We start from the raw sequence: 16478 nt of genomic DNA, 5'->3' as shown, positions 1-16478 counted from the left end.
AAGAAAGGAGAGGTCAATGGTAGAAATCCAGACTGTCTCTCAGCCCTCTTCCCATCAAAACAACTCTGCTTCTTGAACTGGTTCTGTGTGGTTTTATAAAAACCTTGGCGTGTTTACAGCAGCTTTAGTGGAAACCGAGGATAAGTCACAGAATGTCACCAACAGGGGGCGCTGCACGGTGGTAGTAAGTGTTGTTAAAGATGTTTGTTCTTCTCCAAGTTCAAACACGGATTAGCTTTTGGCGATGAGATGTAGGAGACCAACTGTGTGCTCCTCGTAGGTGTCCCCATCGCTCCAGGCTCCTGTAACTAGCCCACAGACCTCCTCACGGCTCGTGCTGAAAAACCTACTACTCTTTGCTTCCTGCTGTGAACAAACTTTTCGGGTTCCAAAAAGTTGGTGGAAATGTATCCGACTTCAGACGTTGTTCATGTGGCGCCTCCTGCTGGTAAACTGCTTCCGATAAAACCGACACTACTAAACTGCAGCATGATGTAATTAATTCACTGACGTTACACCTCTTTTTAATTTATTTAAAAAAAGGGCGTGACGCTGTAGGGTCTGTGGGTCCTGAATGGTTACTCCACCGGTCACTGAGAGAAGTGTGGTGTGTTCTCTCTGTGTCTATGTGGGTTTCCTCCAGGTGCTCCTCTTTCCTCCCAGAGTACAAACACGTAGGTAGGTGCAGTACCCATGCAAAAATGTCAATAGCTGAGATAATGAACTAATTAATATATAACAATATACTTTAGAACCGGAAACGTTTATCTTTTAGGGCAGAGAAACTAACCAATCATGTGGCTTAAATCTACGTTTCTCCAATAGGTGAGCTCCTCTTAAATCCCACCTTCTACCCCTTTTTTGGGGCTTGAGGGCTGTCACCTGCCGTTGAGAAGCGTGCTGACCAATAAGAAGCGAGATAAAATCGTGTGCAGCTTGATTGATAGCTCCCTGCTCCAATCAGAAGCTGTGGTTTGGCGCGTGACGTGGACGTATATAAAGGCGCTGCGCGGGGAGCTCGCCCTTTGTCATAATGTCGGCAGGTTACGAAGAGAGGTAGGAGAGCGTGAAAGCGTGTTTTTTAAAGCTTTATCAGGCTTTTTTCCCTGCTGTGTAGAGAATTAAATGCATATTTATTTACATAGTTTTCTTGTGCCGGTCTTAAATGTTCGAAAACGTTGAAATCGGGAGGATTTTCAGATTATTTTTAGGGAAGAATGTGGAGAGCCGTTAGCCGCCGAGCTATCGACACTGATCAAGGAAATACTTCACTGTTTCTGAAAATGACAGCTGATAAAACACCGAGGGTTTAGAGTTTACACCCTGCGGGGGCTCAGGCTGTCAGTCTGGGCTCTAAAGGGAGCAAACTTTTACTGAAGTCGAACGAAAAATCGTCTGTAATGAGAGAGGACCGTAGCGGATCTGTCTGAAGCCCCATGGCTTTCTCCATGGACCCTATTCCCTCGTTCACTACACCCTAGCCCCTAGAACACACTCCCTAAATTAGGCCACTTTAGCTTAAATTAGCTGGCTAGTGGCCCCCAGGGTGTTTTCTCCAAGAGACTTTAAAGTGATAATTTATAATTTAGATAACTAAATTATAAAAATGGAGAAAATGTCCCTTGATTGATCCCAGATATAAACGTTCTGTGCTTTTGTCTGAAATGTTGCTGTTAAATTACTAATACTAGTGTAAGTAGTCTAAATTATTTGTGAGAATTTAATGGTGACGTGGTTAAATCAGTTTGTAAACATTGGTTCGTTAAGTTGTAATTTTGAGATAATTAGGTCAATTCCAGATGTACAGAGCTAATGTAAATATAACGGCAGAGTTAGTGACGGCCCTGAAAGGATGTTACTCGTTGCGTAGTAGTTTTGGTGTGGGATGTAACTATTTCTGTTCTTTGTTGTATTTAATACTAACGCCATGTCTCTGAAACAGAACCAGAGAACGGGACAATGGTCCCGAGGGGATGGAGCCAGATGGCGTCATCGAGGTGAGTACTGGTCTCACATTATTTAAGTTTTTTTTTATTTTATTTTTTTTTATTTTTTTGGAAGTACTAGAACCTGAGTTAAAGTTCTTTTGACTGACGATTCTGTGTCTTTCCTCCAGAGTAACTGGCATGAGATTGTGGACAGTTTCGATGACATGAACCTGCGTGAGAATCTTCTCAGGGGAATCTACGCTTATGGTTTTGAGAAGCCTTCCGCCATCCAGCAGAGGGCCATCCTCCCTTGTATCAAGGGTGAGAGAATGTAAATAAAAGATATTGCTGCTGTCAGAATGCTGCCTCGCTCGAGGGAGCGAGGTATACTCTGATCTGTGCGTTCTGACCAGACCTTCAATCTCGTCCGTCACAGCTGTCCGTTTTGTACCTGTCAGCTGGTAGTAATCTTGTGGCTGATTAATGTTTAAACCAAAGTGTTTGTGTTTTCATTAAAATCTGTGTTCAGGTTACGATGTGATCGCGCAGGCCCAGTCTGGTACCGGTAAAACTGCCACGTTTGCCATTTCCATCCTGCAGCAGTTGGACCCGGAGCTGAAGGCCACTCAGGCTCTGGTTCTGGCTCCGACCCGAGAACTTGCCCAGCAGGTCAGTACTAGCCTGTTGTTCAGTGTCCGAGTTGGGTGTCAAATTATCGCTCTAATCTTGCCCTTAAAGATATTCTACACGTTATGAATAGAAATAATTTTGTTCAGCGGGTAGCCACAGGCGGGCGGCACAAGAGAACGCGCTTCTCATTGGTCATCACGTATTAAGCCAATCCGCAGCCAGAGTTAGCTGTACATCACTTAGTGCTGCAGGCAGTGGAGTCACTGTCCCTCAGAGACACACTGCACTAAACGACAAGTTTAATATTACTGTAATAACAATGTTCTCTCTGAGAGAAATTCAGTTTGTTTATGTAGATTCTGTTCCCAGAAGTTCTTACAAATTACCATTTTGACAAGCACAGTTAATTACCATTGTCCTGTGTTAAAATCTCCACATTTGTTATAATTCACATGCACCCTGTGGATAAACTGAAACAGTTAAGAGGAGCTGCTGACATGTTGTTGATAAATAATAAGCTTTTTTGTGGCCCACTACCCACTCGTCTTTATTCAGTGCAGCAGACTGCGGACTTCTCTCATTCAAACCCATCGACCCTCCTTCATCTTGATGAGGCCATGCTCAGTCAGTCCTCCATCTTCAAAGCCCCGATCGCACTGGGATATCTTTCTGTGAAATTTCACACACTTCATTGAGATTCTCAGTGACTTTCAGGTGAATACGTTCCACCTGTGAAGTTTCATGTCGAGTTCAACTTTGGTGAACTCTGACACGCATATTTGCCTCCCTGTCAAATAACACCACGCTCTGTGTCCTCTGCCGCTCTCCGTATTGTCTCTGCTCTGTCTGAGCCATTCGGAGGCAGCACTGACTGCTGCGGTTTCAAAACCAGAGAAATTATACATCTCTTTACAGTGGATTATAAAGCTCAACACAAGTGAAAGTCACAGTAAAACTAGAGCTGCTTGTTTTCACCACTGATATAACACCAGCTCTACAGGTGGGACACTGCTGGCCCAAACGCAGAGGACCGTTTACTGCGCTGATTTACAGCTCCACCAGGCGAGCCCTAGTCTGTCAGGTCTCTGGGGAGGGTGGGGGAGTCTATGAAGATTACAGCACTGTAACAACTGCTTCCTAAACAAGAATGTTCTGGTGAAGAGTTTGCAGTGTCGCTCTGGCGCTGGGGCCATGCTTCAACCGACAACACACCTCTCCAAACCAGCCTCCAGTACCACGTGCATCTGGTTCTGTTCCGTTCTGGACCTTCATAGTCACCATCCCGTCACTGAGCGATTATAGTCACCACAGCTGACGTCTTTCAGTAGAGAGATTACAGAACAAACTGCAGTCAAATGGGCGGTGGGTCTGCAGCAGGGTCACAGAGAGGATTTGGTTCGATATTAAAAGGGTTTGTGAGAACATGTGCAAACAAAGCTTCTTTGGGGAATTTCTCAGACCACAGCTTCTTAGAATGGCGCCCCCTGCTTGTTTGTGTGTAATTTCCTGTGTTTTGCTGTGTGCTCAGATCCAGAAGGTGGTGATGGCTCTGGGGGACTACATGGGTGCTGCGTGTCACGCCTGCATCGGAGGAACTAACGTCCGAAACGAGGTGGCTAAGCTGCAAGCTGAGGCTCCGCACATCGTGGTGGGGACACCCGGACGAGTCTTCGACATGCTCAGCAGGAAATTCCTCTGTACGAACATCATTAGCAGTAGCAGTGTATTAATCTGCTTCCTGTTATTCTGATAACGCTACAGCTACAAGCTAAAACCCCACCCCAGCAGTAAACTACAGCCACTACCATAGTATAGAAACTATTTAGCAACTGCTTTACACCCACCTTAAATCACCTAGAACAGTCCATAAGCTACAACATAATACCATAATAACAGCCTAATCACTTTGCAACAACCATCAATAGACACTTGGCCACAAACTGGAATATCACCTGGTCATATCTTAGCAACCACCCGGAGTATTAAATCCATCACATAAAATCACCTTAGCAACAGCATGAAATAATTCAGTAACATCCTAACCACAGCTTAACAACAACCATCAAGCACCTAGGTACTTAACTACCTGAGACACCTGGAAATGGGGTTCACGATTTAGCCTGCCCCCTCTTTCCCCTAAAGCTGGGGTGTCTCTTCCTGTTGGAATAGAGGGGTAGGGCTGAGGGCTATATACCACTTCAAACTGAGATTTTTCCAAATGGAGGGTTGCGACGCCTTGTGAATCACCTGTGAGATGCTGCGCGGCGCCCAAAGTAACCCACAGGTGTCAGTATTTTCTCTTTAAACTCTATGATCCCCAGTGTATAATCTAAGTTTAATGTAGTTTCAGTGGATTATGGCCTTTACTTCAGAACGAGCAGAAAACAGCATGAGGAGCAGGAGTTAGCTGTAAATTTAAATAGAGAAGCAAATATAATTTGAGATGGTGAAACTGTTTTGAACAGAGACCTGCAGAATAAGAGTCTGGATTCAGCTCCATTTCACAGAAGAGTGAGGAGAGGGGGGGTGAAACAATTGTGGAGCGCTTTTGAAGGTGTATGACGTAAGGGGAGGTGATTTTAAACACTACACTCTATAACTCAGCTCTAAGGGGCGAGAGGACTCTTATAAGGGGAAGGGGAGCAATTTTTGTACCAGATTTACACATGGCCATTTAAAGTTGTAATTCAGATGGGGTTTGTGAGGAAAAACATGGTATAATTTGCATACAGGTGCAGACTGTATTAAACTCACTCTTATGATAAAATGCAATGTGGAAACAGGGGAGACCATGTTAAATTCTGCCTCTGTCCTCCCTAGCTTCCAAAAGCATTAAGATGTTTGTGCTGGACGAGGCGGACGAGATGCTGAGCCGCGGCTTTAAGGACCAGATCTACGAGATTTTCCAGAAACTCCCGAGCAGCACACAGGTCAGGACAGGAGATCGGCTGGAGATCAGCTGGTTGTGTGTTTGTGAAAGCTGGGGCTGGTGTTGATCAGTCATGCAAAAACCTTACTTCCTCTACCTTTTGTGCGGTTAAACTAAACTAACCACTATTACAGGTCCTGGGTTAAATCTGGCTACAGTCACAGTTCTGTTAAAAGTGATTTCGGCTCTGAAGCTGTAGTTTGGCAGATGTGGGGGGATTTGTTGTAAATGGGGTGATGCTGGGCTATGAAAACATGAAACGTTCTGTATTATTGTTTAAATCTGTTAGGTTTTACACCTGGGTTAATATCTGTGGTGTGCTCTGTCCTGCAGGTGGTGCTGTTGTCTGCCACAATGCCGGTGGAGGTCCTGGAGGTCACCACAAAGTTCATGCGAGATCCGGTGAGGATCCTGGTGAAGAAGGATGAGCTGACCTTGGAGGGCATCCGCCAGTTCTACATCAACGTGGAGAAAGAGGTCAGACACGATGCTCATGTTAGGGTGGGGTACTGAACCTGGTGATTTTAAGAATACTGTGCCACTTCAGAGTAGATTCACAACTAATGAATCTGTTCTAAATTTGGGTTGAAGTGTAACTCAGTTGACGCAGCGCAGGGGCGAAAACCTTTAAAGGTGGTGTCTACTATTGTGTTCTCTCTGGTTGTTTATGTTCAGGATCTTTGTGTCTTTTAAGGTGGAGCGGTGTGTGTGAGTAAGAAGTGACTGTATCTTGTTGGTGTCTGAAGTGTAAATTGTCTGCAAGTGTTTATTCACGGTTTGAATTCCCACAGAAACTCATGTGTAACTCGAGCTGTTTAGTTTTGTAGCACTTTTGCTCTGTTTACTTTCATACAGTTAGCACTCTCCTGGGTTTAGAGTCAGTTCCACCTTAAGTAATGTAACTAACAGCAAAAATAAGTCAATGTTACCCCTCTATGGAGCAGGAATAGAACAACATCCTCATCTTGGTTGGTGCTTTCCAGCGTTTGGAGACTCTCCGATGTCTAAGAACCTGAATCCACTGAAACCGCCTTTAAGCAACGCTGAAGAGACAAGTATATTTCTGAAGCTGATTAACCCCTGCGTGTCCCAGACACAGGTCACACTCATCTGTCTCTTGGAGGGGCTGGACGTTCTGCAGGACGTCTGTGTGAATTAGGTCCCAATGTCTGCAGCAGCCTCTAAATCTAGTTTAAGACCACGAACATCCACACGAACGGATGCAGATGAGGGACATTAAATGGCGCAGGTCTGTGTTTGTAACACAACGTACAGCCTCACATTGCCAGAGTCTCTAGGGAGAGCCTGGTGCCTTTCGCCATGTGACGGTCGAGAACGGCCTACTGCTTCAGGAAACGAAATTGACTCTCGAGGACCAGTCACAGTCTGCTATTTTGGCCTGATGTGTAGAAGGAGGCGATGTTTATTATTCACGTTAGACCAGTAAGAGTCAGGACGAAAGGAAGTGTGTATACGGTGAATCTGAATTCGTCTGTGGGCAGAGCATCTGTGGCTGAGGGTGTTTTCACACGATACGCGGCAAAACCGATTTGCGCTGGCGATGCCATTGTTTATCTGTGGAGAGCGCTGCGCCGCTTCACTGTGCCTGGTTCTGTCGCTGTAACCTGAGCAGGACCCTGGTCAAAAACAGAATATACCTCAGTTACACAGGAGTGGACCATACGTGAGCCTGAGAGATGAGAACACGGATAAACATTTAACTCAGGAGCTGATAACTTCATCAACATCTTCAGTGTTTTATTCAACTGAATTCAGTATTGTTTCAGCTGAATGTTACACGACTCCACACACACACACTCTGGAGGCAGGGTTGTTGAGTCATTCCCTGTTATCGTTATCAATATGAAATGTGCCTTACTGCTGCAGTATTCTGATGTGTGTATGTGTTAGGAGTGGAAGCTGGACACGCTGTGTGACCTGTACGAGACCCTGACCATCACCCAGGCTGTGATTTTCATTAACACTCGTCGGAAGGTGGACTGGCTCACTGAGAAGATGCACGCCCGAGACTTCACCGTCTCCGCTCTGGTAACTTTCACACTGCGCATTAGAATCAGGCTGCGTTCACACGACAGGTTAAGTGGCCTGAATCAGATCTGTTTTGTCATGTGCTGTTCACACAGACAAACCACACATCACAAATCACATTGAATCAGACTTTTAAAGATCGGATTTGACCCACTGTCAGATGTGGTATTGAAATCAGAACCATATCTGAACTGTCAGTGAGACTGTGAACCATCCTTCACTCGGCGCTGAGAATGATCTGGTCTCCAGTACAGAGCAGTTCAGTTTTATGTTGAAGACGTGGAAACGGCCGGTCAAAGCTTTTTAATTTTAAGTCTTTAGGCAGTGGAAAGGACCTGGTCTAGTGTGGGTTTTTTTTTTTCTTAAGGATTTTGGGAAACAAAAAACCCGTGAAACGTTTTAAAACAGGTTCTTGTCTCTTATGATAAAACAGTATTTAGGGTTTTTCTAAAATAAACAAGAGAAGAGCTTGTTTCTCATCAGTTCTATGTTGTTCACATCGGTGTGACACTAAGTGTGGATCATGGAAATATTTGTCTGAAACAGACCTGAGAAGTTAGCACTTGGGGCTAAAACACGATGTTTGAATTTTTTCAGTCTTTAATACTGTTTCAACACAGAACTCGTTTGGAATAAAGGAAGTCACAGTGCTGTAGTAAAAAACAGATCTGGCTCCGTTCTATTTTAAGGTTTTGTATAAAACAAAGACATTTCCTTCTGCTCAGCACCTGAAGCACTCTTTTGGCGCATGCAGCTCAGTCTAGGAGCATGATCTAATCACACTGAGGTCAGAGATAGGCCGCGTTATAGAGACAGTGTGAATAGCAGAACAAAGAAATCAGATTTGGGCCACTTTTACCTGCTGTGTGAACACAACCTTAGAGAAGCAGACTTCACTGAGACGACCGGCTTAAACACAGCAGACAGTTTCAGATTCTAGGAACACTCACTACATCAGTCTGTTCTCCCTCTCACTCTTGTCGTTTAATCTCTCTGTTCTCCCTCTCACTCCCCTCTCGTTTACTCTCTCTCTGTTCTGTCTCTCTCTCTGTCTGTTTTCTCTCTGTTCTCTCTCACTCCCCTCTCGTTTACTGTCTCTCTCAGCATGGTGATATGGACCAAAAGGATCGTGATGTGATTATGAGGGAATTCCGCTCTGGCTCCAGCAGAGTCCTCATCACCACGGATCTGCTGGTGAGTGTACACTTCTCTCTCTTTTATATACACACACGTGTATGTGTATACCAGACTTACCTGTCTCTTTAGCAGCTCCTAGTGCTTTATAGCAGTAATAGTGTGTCTGATAAAGTAAGGGGCTGTTCTCCACTGTGGATGGGCTTCCTATCCCTCTCCATCACTTATAAACAGCCAACACACTCTACAGAGTTTAAACACACACACACCTTACACAGACACACTCAGTAGTCCACCTCCCTGAGCACAGAGTAGTTAATTATTGTTTTAGTTTTATATGAAATATTTTCTGTGTTTTTCCTGTAGGCCAGAGGTATCGATGTCCAGCAGGTGTCTCTGGTCATCAACTACGACCTGCCGACCAACCGAGAGAACTACATCCACAGGTAGAACACCTGGATTCACCTGTATCTGACTATTTTTATTATTATCCTGCAAAATAATACTATTTTAAAATGTTATTAAAACTCAGACTTCATCTTAAAACATTACACTTCAACTGGGATTTGAAAAAAATACTATGAAAGAAACAAGTTCTATGGCACTGTTATGTACCAATGAACCTATTGATTAGAGACAAATATTGAAATTAATCAGTTTACTTTAAAAGTACTTTAAAAGTAAATGAACACTGCTCCTGAAATGTCTGGAGCCGTTTTCCCTCCGTGTCTTGTTTATTTTCTCCTGTGTGCTGTATGTGCACAATGAATTGTGGGTAACTGAGGGCCATGAAGGATACATCTGTTGCATCCTTCAAATGGCTCCGAACGTAGGCTGCATTTCTTGGCTGTACACGAAGCGTCCTTCACATCAGAACAGTCTTAAGACGCAGCCAAGCTCATCTGTGTTTATCTACACAGGAGTATTTCCCAGCCGTGCTGTGCTCAAACAGCCATTACACTGACACCTAGTGGTCACCGTTTAATATTTAATCTCATGATTCATACGGCCACCATGAGGGAGACCCGCTCTCTGAGGCTAAACCTGGTTCATTCAGTGTTGACAAACCTGTTTGAATCCTTTTTCTAGATTATAAACTTGAATATGAATAATAAAAACTGACTTTCATAAACTGTTGTCTGCTGATTGGTTGTAAACATGACTCCTCTGACCTGTGATTGGCAGGATTGGCCGAGGCGGGCGTTTCGGCAGGAAGGGCGTGGCCATAAACATGGTGACGGAGGACGACAAGCGCACGCTGAGAGACATCGAGACCTTTTACAACACCACCGTCGAGGAGATGCCCATGAATGTGGCTGACCTCATCTAGAGCCAATCAGATCGCAGAAAAGTCTCCATCTTCCCCACAGGCCCCTGGGCTACAGGAACAGGAACGCTCCTGATCTTTCATTGGACCGCCTTAAAGTGCAGCACGACCAAAAATCAGAACCCGCCTCATTCAGGATGTAGTAAATCTCGCTGTGTTTGTGTCTTTAGCTTTAGCATTAGAGCTACACGGCTAATGCAGCTAACAGCGTCAGACACCACAGGACACACATGCTGTAGTTAGACTTAGTCACTGCTCCACATTGAAAAGCACCACAGTGCTAATTACATGTTAGCTTCATTAGCCTTGTGTCTCAGGGTGAAACTAAAGACTCTGAACATGGTTGGTGTGATGGACTACGTTTAAAATGAGGCAGTTTTTCTGCTTGGAGCTGTGCTGTTGGTTAATGCTGTGAAATCCTGACTCTGGTCTTAAAGTGGATGTTTGGTTCCACTGAGTTTAATTAAATCACATTCATCTGCCTTTATTCACAATAGTTAAATAATTCAAACATGCTAATGGGGCTAATAATGAACAGAAGGTAGTTACCTGTTAGCATGATGCTTATTGGTGGCTATTATTTTTCCTTGGTATTTTGACTTGAACATACCTTGGTCTCCTTCTTCTGAGGCTAAGATTAGCATTAGCAGTGTCTCAGATCACCCTTGTGTCTGAGCTGATGGGAATTGTACTTTTTTGATGGTGGCCTCATGATTGGACTATGTTTGTATTTATCTGCCATTGGCCTGAAGGTGCTTTAGTGTGGTTTAGAGGAATCACTCTTTGCCACTTTAGTGATTTTGATGGAAGTATTATTTGAACTGAAGCACTGTTTGATCTTCTAAGGCACTTAAAGAGTTTTAAAAATTAAACTGATGGCTGAGATGAAGTGTGTTAGCAGTGGGTCACAGACACAGTGAAGACGAGTCAGATTTTACAGATTTAAACAAATTTAAGTAATCACTCACCAAATGCTGCAATACCAGCAGTGTTTAGAAACCCACTCTGAACACTGCTGCCCCCTGCTGTTAGGAGTTCTATCCTGGTTGCAAAAAAGGACGCAACAGGCTTTCATCCAGGCAGACACTATTTATTCTTTTGTACATGTGCTGTTTCATACGGGGAGATGGGGACTTTAATAAAGCTCCAGACTGAATCAGAACTGTGTTTCTCTTTACTCTGCATTTTAACAGTCTCACGATTATAAAACATCTCTCACTTTGAAGCTGTTATTTCATGCCAGAGTCTAAACATTTAGCAGTTTCTCACCAACTGAGAAAATCCTGTCACTGATGAACTAGAGGACAACCAACAGATGAGCTACTGTCTCTGACTTTACATCCACAAGGTGGACCAACGAGGGAGGAGTGTTTCACAGAGTGGACAGTGGAGCTGAGAGAGAGGATGGTGAGGGGACAGTTATGGAAAAAAATCTGTCTCATCCGACTTTGAAATATTGCCGCCTTTGAATTTGTAGCACTGAATTATTTTTTCTTTTGCACTGAAATTATGCGTCAATATATTTGCTCTTGAATAGAACTCATGAATTTTCAAGAACACGTTTTCACTGTTATTATTCAAGGTTAATAAATTAAGATAAAATTCTAACAATATATTTCGAAGTTGTTCAAATTCGGTACGTAATTCAGACACCAAAATACGAGTTACAAAAAAATCTGATACACATCTGGGACACCAAGGGTGAGCAATCGATTCATTTGGAATTTCTCTTTCACCTTAAATGCTGCAGTAGTTGCATTCTGTCGCCGCTAGATGGCGAAATACGAACCCAACCTCCACACCGTGGAAAAACTACACGTTTAGCTTCCTTCCGCGGATATTATCTCTTTATTTTCAAAGTGTCTCAAAAATCCGAAAGTCTCACTAAAGACACAATATAACAGACTATTGATGTCCTGAAGATGAAGGAATTTTACTGTGGAGATTTTTTGTAATGACCCTGTGAATATAGAAAGTGACATGATGAATATGTGGAAACATGAACTGTGGAGTAAATGTCCTGTGGCATTCCTATTTTTTAATTGTCAGATTATCAAGAATCTGAAACTGATCTCACAGAAGGTGTAGTACAAATATAATATCCCAAAGTGCAGAGTTTAATTCATAAAGCTGTGTTTGTTTAAACACTGAATGTCGATGTGTATATTCACAATGTCGGGTTATTTCTAATATTATTATAAATATTTATATAGAAATTTGTGTTTGTAGATTATTTATTTGTTGTAACAATGCTTCTTGACAATAAATTTTATACCGTTGAAAAACCTGTTAATTTCCCTTTTCAATGGGGCCACATTTGTAAGGAACATTTGTGGGAGGAGCAGTGGAGCTGAGTGTGTGGGTTACACCCATGAAAAACTTGCCAAATCCTCTCTGCCAAAGCCATTTACATTGTTCAACCCATGTTTATAAGTCATTTCTTCAGTTTTATTTGTATAAGCTCCATTTCTTAGTGCTGTTCAAATGAAAGTCAAATGTCCACATGTTTAAATATGTTCAAGAAGACAAAGGCTTTCATGGGGTGTTTTTATTTTCACAGACTGTATCCCCACAGTTCATGTTTCCACATTCTGTCATTTCCCACGCTCTGTTCCCAGGGCCATTACAAAATCAATAGTCTGTTATATTGTGTCTTTAATGAGACTTTCAGATTTTTGAGACACTTTGAAAATAAAGAGATAATATCCGCGGAAGGAAGCTAAACATGTAGTTTTTCCACGGTGTGGAGGTTGTGTTCGTATTTCGTCATCTAGCGGCGACAGAATGCAACTACTGCAGCATTTAAGGTGAAAGAGAAAATCCAGATGAATCGATTGCTCGTCCTTGGTGTCCCGGATGTGTATTAAAAAGTGGAAATATTTCAAAGACTGATGAGACAGATTTGCTTTCATGACAGTGGAGCTGAGAGGAGACTGGGGTGAAATAAGGTGGTTGTATGTGGAGAGAGATTAGTCTCAAAATACTTTACAAATGTGTAAATGTTAATCCACAAATAAAAATCTAAATTAAAAACACAAATTTAAAATTTATTTGTAAATTGTAGAATCTGCGTTTGTGAATAAAGTAACTCGCGTGTTTTCCGTGACGTGCATTTGTTCATTTCCTCTCGTGGGTTTTTGGATTTTGAGACTGTCCTTTCACACTTCAACCGATCCACACACAGCAGCCTGATCCACAAATGTGGCCAGAAGAACAAGTCACCGCCAGGGGTCACTGTTGTTTTAGGACGTGGGGGCAACTTAAATAGAGACGCATTTGTGCAACATTTAATGTGGAAGTCCGAACAAAAAGCCCCCGAGCCGCTGAATCCAGCTTCATATCACAGACCGTTAGGAGGGGGATCACTGGGGAACACTTTTGAATGTGCCCTAAATTGAACAACGTTAAAGTCCAGTGGAACTTCCCTAATTTCGCTGTAGACTAGTGTTGTCAAATAAAATACGTTAAAATCATCCCGTATTTGCACTAAAACCGTGTTGCTTATTGGACTGATACGGGACTGATATGTTTCGTAATTTCGAGAGTGGATTGTTAAAACGTGTGATTTGTTTCAGACAGATGCTCTCCCTCAGCCGGAGAGAAGGGCAGAAACCCCACGGCTCCTAAACAGAATATGCGCTTCTCATTGGTCATCACTTTAATTTAGCCAATCAGCAGCCAGAGTTAGCGGTCTATCATTTACTGCAGCAGCCAATGGAGTCATAGTCCCGCCCACAGAAGGTTGTTTTGCTGCGGCCCTGAGAGCAACAGGTCAGTCCTGAGACACTGGGGGAAACAACAGCGCCACCCAGCGGTGACTTGTTCTGCTGGCCACATTTGTGGATCAGGCTGCATTTGTATTTGGAGCGGGTGAAATGCGAAAGGAAAAGTCAAATGCACGTCTCGGAAAACACGTGAGTGACTTGATTCACAAACACAGATTCAGCAATTTACAAATAAAATTTTAATTCGAGACTTTGACTTTACAGATATATTCAATGTAAATTTAAACAAATGTATATTTTTTTTGCATAAAAGTGTGATATATCTATGAAAACCAAACACGTGTTTATGAATGTAACTGTATTTGTACAAACTGCAGACTGTGAGACACAGAGTGTGATGTATTCATTGGTGAACAGTGAAACATATCTGTGACTTGTGTTTTATTTGTGGATTAACATTGACGCATTTGTAAAGTATTTTGAGACTAATCTCTCTCCATGGTTGTAATGTTATGGCTGATCAATGTTTCCAGGTAATCGAAAGGCTGCTTCAGAGCTGATCCACACGGGGGCGCTGTTACTCCACCGACTGATGGAAGAGACCTGCTCATGTTTAAACTTACACCAATCAGCAAAACATTACAACCACCTCAGGCCTAGACTCGCTCCAACCACGACATTATAACCACCACAGTGTGGCCCTCCTCCTTACACTCCTCTCCTACATCACCTTCCACTGAGCCTCCACACACACACACACACACACACACCCTCCACAGGGCCCATTGTAACCACATCATCAGGGAGTTTAATCTGTGTCTGATCAGTGTACATTATCTCTGTGTGAGAGAGAATGTGAATCTGAGAGATATGGATATATTTGTGGTGTATCTGTATATAAAATGTATGTGTGTGTGTGTTTAAGAGGGATATGGATATATGTGTGTGTGTGTGTGTCAGAGGGATATGGATATATGTGTGTGTATGTGTGTGTGTCAGAGGGATATGGATATGTGTGTGTGTGTGTGTGTGTGTGTGTGTGAGAAAGATGGATATGTGTGTGTATGCGCGCGCGTGTGTGTGTTTTGTGTGTGTGTGTGTGTGTGAGTGCACGCGCGTGTGTGTGTGTGTGTGTCAGAGGGATATGGATATGTGTGTGTGTGTGTGTGTGTGTGTGTGTGTGTGTGTGCGCATGTGTGTGTGTGATGGATGTGTTGGAGACTCGGGGAACATTTCCATGACAACAGCTTCCACAGGACGGCTCCAGAATAAAAGCCTTTTCACTGAGTCATTCAACAGCTTTAAAACTTTCACTCCTCCTCCCCCTCTCTTTCTTCTCTCCTTCACCCCCCTGTTTCTCTCTCACTCTCGCTCTCTCTCTCTCCTCCCTCTAGTCCATCCGTCTTTCTTCATGTAACCCCTTCCCTCCATCCCCCTCCTCTTCTCTTTCATAGAATCGACAGGCCTTCCCTCTCTTTCTTTCACCCTCTCTCACTTAGTTCTTTTCTTTCACTGTTCCCCTCTCTCTCTCTTCCTTCTTTCTCCCTCTTTCCCTCTCTCTTGCTCTGTTCCTCTCATTCTCTCTCCCTCTCACTCCCCCTCTCTAATAATAATCATAATAAAAATTATGCAAGTTAGCTCAAAATCTAAGTAGGCGGAGCTTATGGGTTCTTGAGGCTGTTTCTGTAGGGTCTGACCTGAGGAATCAGGGAAAAAAAGAATTTTGTCTCTACGCCACACGAGGTAGAGATACAGATGTCAATGTGTTCCTCATCGCTATAGCGCCACCATCAGGCTGATTGGGCTGATTCTTTGCGCCTGAGTAGCAGGAGGGTTTACTACCTGTCTGTAGTCTGTAGGAGGTTTGTGCTACCCATCGTGTTTCATCGGAAAAGAAAATGAAAAAAGAAGAAAAAGAGAACAAAAACAATAGAGATCCAGCACTTTCAGTGCTTAGACCCTAAATATCAGATGGTAACACATTATTGGAGGAGAGCGCTAACTGCTCAGTTCTTAAATGTTATTTAATATTCACACTTTTTGTTAGAATCCTGTTGAGTGTTGGAACAGGGGGGAGTTAGTATGTGATTCTCATAATAAACTAACACACATCAATGCAATGTGTGTATGAGTGTGTGTGTGTGTGTGTCTGTGTGTTTGTGAATGTGTGTGTGTGTGTTCTCAACACGCTCGGAGGAGAACAATAACCTCTGTTTATCAGACTCAACACGCTCGGAGGAGAACAATAACCTCTGTTCATCAGACTCAACACGCTCGGAAGAGAACACTGTTCTCTGGGTGAAAGAACAGAATCAGAGGTTACAGTTCCACAGCCCTCTGTAATGGACTCTGTGTCTGTGTAAGTTTAGGATCATGTGCAGCTGCCCCTGTCCGTTCCGTTTAGTACTGAGACATAAACAGTGTCTTCACTAACACGGAGCAGTGTGTGTTTCTCTGGACTATCACTTTAATGCGGGGGGTGCTGGGTTTGCAGGTGAGGGTCAAAACTTTTTCTTTTGTAAAGTGACCCCTCCCTCTTTCTGCCCCCTTTACCCCCTCCTCCCACCCTCAATGCCCCCCACTTAATGCGCCCTCCCCCTTAGACCTGCCCCTGAGTGTGAGAGTGTAACTCTCTTCTCTCTGAGTTGTTGGGGCAGAGGCACTTTCTCTCTGGACCCCAGACCACCACTGGAGGAACATGCACTCCTCTCGTGTCTCTCTCTCATCACTTGTTTTCTCTCTCTCTCTCCCTCGCT

At 43.5% G+C, this 16478-nt stretch overlaps 1 protein-coding gene across 1 annotated transcript; it reads left to right on the top strand.

Moving 5' to 3' along the window:
- The first annotated feature begins 957 nt into the window (after positions 1 to 957).
- eif4a1b (eukaryotic translation initiation factor 4A1B) lies at positions 958 to 11153 on the top strand. The gene is made up of 11 exons (XM_066658074.1): positions 958 to 1056; positions 1943 to 1997; positions 2117 to 2249; positions 2458 to 2597; positions 4087 to 4255; positions 5379 to 5488; positions 5821 to 5964; positions 7399 to 7536; positions 8641 to 8730; positions 9037 to 9116; positions 9856 to 11153. Exons 1-11 carry the CDS (start codon positions 1034 to 1036, stop codon positions 9998 to 10000), a joined length of 1227 nt encoding a protein of 408 aa, XP_066514171.1. The 5' UTR covers positions 958 to 1033; the 3' UTR covers positions 10001 to 11153.
- The last annotated feature ends 5325 nt before the right edge of the window (positions 11154 to 16478 follow it).

Source organism: Hoplias malabaricus, chromosome 2, assembly GCF_029633855.1.
Source record: "Hoplias malabaricus isolate fHopMal1 chromosome 2, fHopMal1.hap1, whole genome shotgun sequence".
Classification (NCBI taxonomy): Eukaryota; Metazoa; Chordata; class Actinopteri; order Characiformes; family Erythrinidae; genus Hoplias; species Hoplias malabaricus.
Note: the sequence above shows the minus strand (reverse complement) of the source record. Positions and strands in the feature narration are given on the sequence as shown.

Coding starts and splice junctions, on each gene's coding strand:
- eif4a1b (XM_066658074.1), top strand. CDS start 1,034: ATGTCGGCAGGTTACGAAGAGAG. Junction 5,965..7,398: donor ACATCAACGTGGAGAAAGAG/GTCAGACACGAT, acceptor TGTATGTGTTAG/GAGTGGAAGCTGGACACGCT. Junction 8,731..9,036: donor TCATCACCACGGATCTGCTG/GTGAGTGTACAC, acceptor TTTTTCCTGTAG/GCCAGAGGTATCGATGTCCA.